Source organism: Condylura cristata, unplaced genomic scaffold (genome assembly GCF_000260355.1).
Source record: "Condylura cristata isolate star-nosed mole 26May11 unplaced genomic scaffold, ConCri1.0 scaffold00072, whole genome shotgun sequence".
Classification (NCBI taxonomy): Eukaryota; Metazoa; Chordata; class Mammalia; order Eulipotyphla; family Talpidae; genus Condylura; species Condylura cristata.
In genome coordinates, this window is record NW_004567173.1 from 393,538 (window position 1) to 402,378 (window position 8,841).

The 8,841-nt window shown below is 54.4% G+C and overlaps 1 protein-coding gene across 1 annotated transcript in view; it reads left to right on the forward strand.

Moving 5' to 3' along the window:
• The first annotated feature begins 8,773 nt into the window (after positions 1-8,773).
• Positions 8,774-8,841, forward strand: part of EEF1E1 (eukaryotic translation elongation factor 1 epsilon 1) — a 5,318-nt gene continuing 5,250 nt past the window's right edge. Inside the window, exon 1 of the mRNA XM_004695577.2 lies at positions 8,774-8,834. Coding sequence (XP_004695634.1) covers positions 8,786-8,834 — 49 coding nt within the window. The 5' untranslated portion in view covers positions 8,774-8,785. The remainder of the gene's footprint in view (positions 8,835-8,841) is intronic.

Below are 8,841 nucleotides of genomic sequence, written 5' to 3' on the forward strand. Positions count from 1 at the left end.
CCCTGGCAGGTGCTGGAACAGAAGGGAGTGGGTGGCTAGTGGGGGGCAGGACTTCTAGACGACCCGGTGACAAGTAAGTAGCAGCGCACACACCTCTGCCTTCATTTGCACAGCTCCTCTGCCCGCCTGCCTACCGCAGAGTGGGGGTCAGCCCGCTTTCCTGCTTCCAGCCCTATTCCCGGCCTTGCAGCTGGTGCGTGCACCCCGGTCTTGCCGAGGATTCTTGTAAATATGTAATATTAGTTTCTGGTGCTAAATGGTGAGTCTTTTCGTTTTATTTTATCTTTTTAAGGTCCGTTTTATTTATTGTTGCATACAAGAGCTGGGGTGGGGGGTGAAAGACTCCCTATGTGGGGGAGCAGAACATGCGGGTCCACTGAAACCCCCTGATGAGGGGGCAGCAGAGAGACAGAGGGCTTGCTGTGCCACCAGGAGCTCTGGGCAAGGGCCCTTTGGTGGCCTTCTGCTGCAGGGCGGTGGGCCAGGGCTTGAAAGCTCTGAATGGGGGTGGAGGATGAGGCCAGTGAGCTTCTGCGTGTAACAGAGACTCAGTTTCCCGGCATGTGAGCTGGGCTGTCAGATAACTGCTTTCTGGCCCTCCCTGGTGCCACATCGGCTTGGGACACAGCACTGCAAGCTAAGCTAAGTCAAGCTGCAGCCGTGGCTGCTTCAGTGCAAGTTCAATCCCCATCCCAGAGGTGACCTACAGGGCGCAGCAGACCTCTCCTGTCTCCCCGCTGCTCCCCTCAGCAGTGTACTTAATCAGTTGGCCTGTTCTGCTCCCTGTGCTGTCTCTGGTGAATCCTCTCTCCGCCCCTGGCCTGTACCCCAGTTCTGTGTGCAGAAATATATCTTTTTAAAAAAGAAAATAAATTGGGGGTCACAGACCAACTGCCAAATAAGAAATGGGATAGGGAGGAACAGGTTGGGGGAGGGCTGCAGAGTTATTGACATCACAGCCTTCATGTCAGCGGGTTCAAGATGGACATCTGGTCCAGAGAGAGGACCGTCCTCCGCCTGGGGCAGGAGCCCAGACACCCCCATACCCAGGGAGAATGCAGGAGCTACCAGGTGGCTCCTGCACACTTTCTGTGAGCATAGCACAGTTCTTGAAAGAACCTGCCCCATGTGGAGCAGACAATCGTTCACAGGTTGTCACATGGCTCCTGGCGTGGCCTGCTTGACCATCACCCCCACCTCGAACCTGCCACCTCGGTGCTGGCAAGCTACTAATGAGGATGCTGCTGTGGGGAGGAGGCCGGTGCCAGGAGGAGGACAATGACCTGCCAGCTCGGGGTGCTGCCACCACCCCCAACCTCCAAGAAAGACCCTGGCTTTCCTGCACCAACAACGTGTCTATATCCTTTTTATTCTACTCGGTGCATTTCACATCATCCCTAATAACTGGCTGAGTTTGCTGCTCCGCGTCAGACTCCCAGATGCCACAGAGCCTGAGATGCTACGGGCTATGTTTCCATTCTCTGGGTTAAAAAGATGTGAGCAAAATATTTAAGTAAAATCAAGATACCTACAGGCAAAAGCTGACAAAGCGTAGCCCATTGTACTACATAATAGATGGAGATTTTTTTAATATCACAGCTCTCTCTGTGCTCACCTACCTGTCAGCACCACATCAGTTGTTATTAATTTAACACCAGAGCCTGCAGCGCGCTGCGAGCTACCGCAGCTCACAAATCAGGGGCAGAGGCGGCGGCGCCTCCTCGGAGACGCTTGTGCACAAACTTCAAGGGAATTTGAAAAATGCCTCAATTTGCAGGATGCTCGAGATGGAGCTGATAACATGGGGTTATCACCTGGAAACATGGGGTCTCTCGGCTCGTCCGAAGGCAGGACTGAGCGTTAAGTTGTGGGCAGCTGGCCACCCTGGACTCCACGCAGCACAGCGCTGGTTTCCTGCCATCTCCCCCGAGGCCACGACCCTGGAAGATGGAGGCAGTATAGCAACCCCCCCACCCCACCCCGCGGGACAGGAAAGTTGGAGGGAAGAGTCTCTAGTCTCCAAATCAGCCTGGTCTCCTGCAGGAGACGACCAGGTGTACCTTTGCCTCAGCTGGCGCTCAGGGTGGGGAGGCGTCCACTCAGCCTCCTCCCACAGCAGGGGCTTGAAGCAGAGAGCCGCTTCGGGGTCAGGTGGGGGGGGGGCAAGACAGCCTTGCAGTGCACATGCTCCTTGTTTTAACCCACTGACCTGGTTTTCAATAACTTTGCATATCTTGGTAAGTTCATTTACTCATTCAACAAGGGAGTTTGGCCAGCGTCCCCCACCCCAGGCCTTGGCCTGCCCTGCCGCAGCCTCCATCTGTGCTCCCAGTTGCCTCAGCGGAAGTGCAGGGACAAACAAGGAGGCAGTTTTGCTTCAGGGGGGTGGGGGGGGCTCTGCTGGTGCAGGGAGCACTCCCGAGGCCCACACATGTCCGAAGGAAGCCCAAAGGCAGTGGGCCGATGGGCTTTGCAGGAGCTTCTGGGCGATGGGTGGGTCTGGGGCAGGGAACACCAGGCAAAAGTGTCAAGAAGAAGACAGTGGAGGTCAGATTATAAAAGGCCTTAGCTGCCCGCTAAGGAGCAGGCAGTCCTCCAAGAACCCACAGGTATGTGCGCTCAGCAGAGGAGGGACAAAGTAGACTGGAAGTCTAGGTCAATCTCCAGAGTGCAGAGGGACAGCATTTGGGCCAGGAGTGGCGTCCATAACCCACTGGAGGGTCTCCCACTCGGACCACAGTGTGAGTGATGAGGATGGCCACAGCAGGCTTCAGGGGCCCCCAGGGCGGGCAGTGACCAGAGCACCAGTGGGGCCTGGTGCAAGGCTCAGACTGTGAGCCAGGCTCCCCGCTGCGGGAGCCGGATTTGGAAATCACCCCCTGGCCCGGGCCCACTGTGGTGGGACAGCAGAGGTCAATGACGTACAGTGTGGCAGTGAGCTGGGGCCGGGGTCCTAACTGAGGGACACAGGCACCAGGTGGGTGAGCTCCCCTGAGCCAGAACCTGCTCACCTGTCCTCCTTGCCTTTCTCCTGCTCACCAGCACGGCTCCTGCAGGGGCCCATCCTCATGCCCCCAGCCTCTCCCTGCCACCCTGCACATAGTCTCTAGGGCCACTCATCAATGCCCAGCTGAGCCCTGGCCCAGCAGGGACTCCAGCACTGCAGGGCAGTGGGACCCACACCTTCCCCACTCACCTGGCACCAGGGTTTTGCCCTTAGCAAACGTAGCCACCAGCCCGAATGCTGATTTCTGTGTGCCTGGGTCCGGGAGAAAGGCAGAGGAGAATGGAGTGGGCTGAAATTCTGGGACTGGGCAGCCATGTTTGGGGAAGGATGGAGCTTTGCTTTCCTGGCGCTTGGGGTTTCTGCTGGTACACCCCTTCCCTCTGGGGGTACCCAGGCTTTGATCTCCTGCTGCTCTAGCTGGCCTGCTGGCTCAGGCTGGGTCTGCAGAGGAACCACGTGGGTGGCTCCAGGCCTCAGTAGAAAGCAAGGTGAGGTCTTTGCTTCCTTACTCTTGCTCTCACACCTCAGGTCCTGCAGGCTGCCAGCCCCCACGCGCTGAGGTCCCAGGCTCTGCCGACTTCGTGGCTGAGAGCGAGGAGACATAACCGGCGCTGGCATGTCGGGGGCTCCTGGCGGCAGATGCCAGCGTGACCTGCCAAGAGCTGTCAGGGCTTCCCGGGAGGGTCAGCTGCAGAATACTCACCCTGATTTCAGTGGACGTCCCATCTGTACCCCAAGGGGCTGTGAGTAAAACTTGATACGATGGCTGCGGACAAGTGTGTGCCCCCGGAAGTGATCAAATCATCAAGCTACTCTACTGCGAGACAGCTGGCTTGGTGCGGACCCCCAAACCCAACACCAGGTCTCTGCCAATGCAGTGTTGATGATTCCTGATACAGTGCACTCTGCCCCTTCCTTACCTAATGCCGAGTGTGCCAGAAAAGCTGCAGCCCACCCCTTCTCCCTGGGGTGGGGGTGGAGAGGGATGCAACTGTGTGAGCCCAGGCCCCAATCGAGTGGAACTCTCAGGTCCCCTGGCTATTTTTTTGACTCCTTCTTTTATTTATTTACTTAGCATAGGCCAGGGGTGCGGGGGGTGTGAAGACGCCCCAGAGACAGAGCAGGGAGCAGAACTGGCAGGTCCCCTGAGACCCACGGCTGAGGGGGAAGCGGGGAGACAGAGGGGTCTGCTGCACCCTGGCGTCCCTCCCTGGCTGGGGATCAAGCTTTGTGCTGAGGCAGCTGCGGCCAGCTCTGGAGTGCTGTGCTTTAACCTGTTGTGCCACCAGGGAGGCCCTGATTTATTTATATTGAAGCAACCAGATCACATATCCCCTGGGCTTTCTGGGGTCCAGAATTTGCTGACTTTGGAATGTTGCTGCTATCAACTGCAACTCTGGTAAGTCCTCTCATTGAAGTTTGCCTTTGACTTGCTTGAGCTTTCGAGACCACAACCATCAGACTTGGACACAGGTCCCTGGTTTCCGTCTGATCTAACTTCTGTCTCCTGTTTCACTGTGACACCCGCTAACACAGCTCTAGAGCCTTGTGAGAAGGGTGAGCGCTCTGCTCACAGCCTCTAAATGTTTCCTCATTAAAGAAGAAATATACTGCTCCCTCTGGGACTTTGGGACACACACACACACACGTGTGTGTGTGTGTGTATGCATATATATATATATATATAAATTGCTATTTTATTGAGTGCTCTTAGTGTACATGAATATTAAATAATGCAAAATGACCTTTTGGAGCCTGTGGAGACGATGATAGGATGCCTCTCCTTAGCTGTATTAATGTGATGAATTATATTAATAGATTTCCCAATGTTGGATCACCCTTGCATTGGAATAAATTCCACTTACTTGGAAAGTATGATACTTTTAATGTGCTGTTAGATTCCATTTGCTGATATTTTATTGATGCTTTTTACATTTATAACATCCAAAATTCAGAAATAAGAGCAGCAAAACCAATGAATCATCAAAGTAGGGGGACAGCTTAAGTTTTGTGTTGACGTTCAGCGTCATGAACAAGAGGTCATTTGTGTGAAGGAGTCTGCCTGATCTTCCAAATGCCAAATTCAATGTAGCTTGCATTACTGGAATTGCAGTGTCTGTGACATCTGGACAAAGAGTTTGTGAGATCATCCAGGTGAAGACTCGAAGCTGGAGGCAGTCCCCAGAGTTTACTCTGTGAGAGCTGGCCAACAAGCAGTGTCCAGCCTAGCAGGGTGGACCCAGGCAGGGCCGCTGAGGCCCGAGAGCTGCCCAGACTAAGGCACCTCCCGGTGGGGCCCAAGAGGCAGGGCAGAGGGGGCCAGGCAGGTCTGGGAGGAAAAGAGCAACATGGAGACCAAGATCAACGCTGCCACTGTCACCCCACAGGCTCCCCCATGTCTGTGTCCCCCAGTCCAGGGCCAGGAAGCAGGAGCCACTTCTCCACCCATGTCTGCCCCTCCTAGCTGCCTCCTGTTCCCCCCGCCCCCTTTCCCCAGCCTTTCTCCATCTTCTCCCTGCTCAGCTATACCCACTCGGGTTGGGCAGGGAACCTGTTAAAGGGGGACCTTTTCTCTGGGACCCTGTTACAGTTCTCCAGCAAGTCCTTCTTGCCCCTTCAGGTCCTTACAAGAGGGGCTAGGGACTGGGCTCACAGAGCAGCTGTCACAGACGCGTGGGGCAGAGGCCTGAGCTGACCTTGACAGCAGCTCTCCCAGTCCTGAGGCATCTTGGTTTGGGACGATATTGACTCGACTGCAGCCTCCAGAACACAAGAGAACAAACTTCTGTTGTTTCCAGTCACCGCGATTACAGGGACAAAAGTTTTCTGTATCCCATCCTGGCTTGGCAGATGGGGGTGTGTTCCGCACTGCTTATCTACTTTTCTAGATGTTCTTTGCTTTTTTTCGTTTAAAGATTTATTTATTGATGCATACAAGATCTGGGGTGCAGACCAGAGGGGCGGGGGTGAGAGGACTCCCAGATGAAGTGGGGAGCAGAACTGACAGATCCCCTGAAATCCACAGCTGAGGGGTCTGTGAGGAGACAGTAGGGGTCTTCTGCATCTTGGGGTCCCTCCTTGGCCAGGGATGGACAGGCCCATAGTGCTGGGAATCAACCCCTACAACACCAGGGATGTCTCTCCATGATTTCTTATTGCTCCCAGATACAGAGTGGGGCAGAATAGGCAGATCCCCTGAAACCCAGTGCTGAGGGGGCAGCAGGGAGACAGGAGGGGTCTGCTGCACCCTGGGGTCACTCCCTGTAACTGCTGGCACCCTGGGGGGCCCTGTGCTAGACTTCCTGCTTTCTTCCTGAGTCTCTGCACTGGCTGAGTCTCCCAGATCTCCTGTTGCCTCTGCCTTAGTGAAAATGTGTCACATTCCTGGGTGCAAAATATCAAGAAGTATTGCACGGTGTTCTGCCTGGCTCCTGGCCCTTCCTGCATGCAGTCTTGCAAACAACACAGTGTGAACTCTGTGCTTTTAGTCCCTTCGAAAAGTTCTTTCCCTCTCAGGGGTCAGTTAGGCTCACGGGCAGTTATGAGAATGTGATCTGCACACTGGCCTCAGTGTGTGTCCCATGGACCGTCCTGTAGAAAGTCTTGGTAAGTGGGCCCTCCCTGGGGGTGCAGTGGGTCAGGATGCAGCACTGCAGGCTGCTGCAGCCGCTTCAGCATGAGTTCTATCCCTGACCCCAGAGATCACCCACAGGGTGCTGCAGACCTCTCCTGACCCACCCGCTGCTCCCCTCAGCAGTGTACTTTGTTGATCTGCCTGTTCTGCTCCCCACTCTGTCTCTGGTGAATCCTCTCACCGCCCCTACACATCTGGCCTATACCCTGCATAAATAAATAAATCTTTAAACAGAAAGAAAAGTGTGGTATGTGACTTGCTGGCTCTGGTCCCACGTTACGTGGTCTCTTTAGTTTGCTTACCTTCTCCCTCTTCTGGTGTTTAGGAAAGACCATGTTTTTGTTCTGAGGTTACCCTCAGTATAATAACCTTATATCGTGAACATAATCCCCTCCTTGTGGGGAGTGCCACCAATCAGCTATCTGTTACCGGCGACATAACGAGGGAGTCAGCCAATAATTCGTCTGTCCACCTCCCCTCCTGCTCATCCGCCCTCTAGTTGGGAATGGCAGCATGTCCCCCTGTGAAGATCCAAAGGCACCCGCCAGCTGTTCTCCTTTCATGTGCTTCCCTGGAGTGCCCCAGTCTTGGTAGGTATACGTGGAGTTAGCACTGCACAGCTCTGCATTTCTGACAGGCGAGGGGCGAGGGCCGGCAAGTAGGGAGAACCCGCTCCTCCTGCGTGCTGCTTTTTGGTTGACCCTGGTCCCCAAGATAGATAAATTATCAATTATTATCCACGCTCCCCCCATCAAACCCTAAAGTCCAGGGCCCCGCACTAGCTTACAGCATTCTCCACTCCATCGATGCATTTCTAGTTTAGTAATGAAAGACTATGTTTTCTATTTCTCTCAGACTGATACACACTTTGTTTTTTCGTTCTTCCACATGGAAGATGACCTTTCATTTTAGAAAACTTTTGGAAAGAGTAAAGGCCTTCCATGGCAAAAGCTACATAAGTTGCATCACTAGTTTATTGTCAGTCTTGGGGTTTGGGTACTCCGGACATGGGGAGAACTGAGTCACAGTGAGGGGGCAGGCATCCAGGCTCAGGGTAAGTCTTTATTCCCCGGGGTCTTTATTCCACCTTCTCAGCATCAGAACTCAGAAGGTGTCAACACATCATCAATTTAGCATTTCACCACAGGCCTTATTTTGGCCTTTTGATAATTATCTGGGAGAACTGGATGTGGCATGAAATCATGAGGCTTGTGATCAAAGTTCTACATGGTCACACTAAGGCAGACACTGTAGACCTAGGAGCAAAGTTAGATATTGTGAGGTGTTTCGAAGAACATAACCACCTCTGCTCGCACCAGCAAGGACATTCCTATGTCCAGACAATGGGTCCAGGTCCATCCCAGGAGGCCTGGCCAATGGACCCTAAGGTCCTGTTCCTGGAGTGTGTGGCTCTGGCCATCGTGACCCCGCCCTACTCCACAGGTGCCCCTGGCTAGGACTCTTTGTTTCCCCACAATTTATGATTATGGTATTGCACATCAAGGTCCTTAAGCATCAACGGTTGCTTTTCTCAGGCTAGGGGGCCTAGCTACCCTGTCCACCACATGCAGTATTCGATGAATAATCTTCACATGTCGTTGGAGTGCTACTATTGAGTGTAGAGTGACAGAAGAGAAACCAGGTTTTCCAGCTCACTATTACAGTGAATTCCCATTGCTATAAGTTCCCAGAAGAGTATGGACCGTTTGGTGTTCAACTTAATAGTTCAAACTCACAGGTTCCAGAGCCAAACGAAGGTAAATGGCATTTACAATAACGGATACAAAGATCTTGGCACGCCAAGTCAGTCACCCAGGCCAGCGCTGCCCTCTGAGGACTGCAAATTCAGTCTGCACAAGACTGCCGGGTGCCAGGATGTCCCCAGGGCGCCAATGTCCCCAGAGCGCCCGATGTCCCTAGGGCGCCCGATGTCCCCAGGGTGCCTGGCCCCTGCCCAGCGCCTCTCCACCTGCTTGGTGCCTCTTCACTGCCCAGCGCCTCTCCACCTGTCCCAGCTCTGCCCGGCCCCGCCTCAACCTGGCGTTCATCCAATGGGCGGCGACGCTGATGAGGCGGGCCTCGCGTTCCAGCCAATGGGAGCGGTTCTCGTGTGCGTGCTCCGCCCCCACGAGCTCGGCCGGAAGATGGCGGCGGCCGCGGAGCTGGCGCTGCTGGAGCGGTCCCTGGGGCTGAGCGGGGG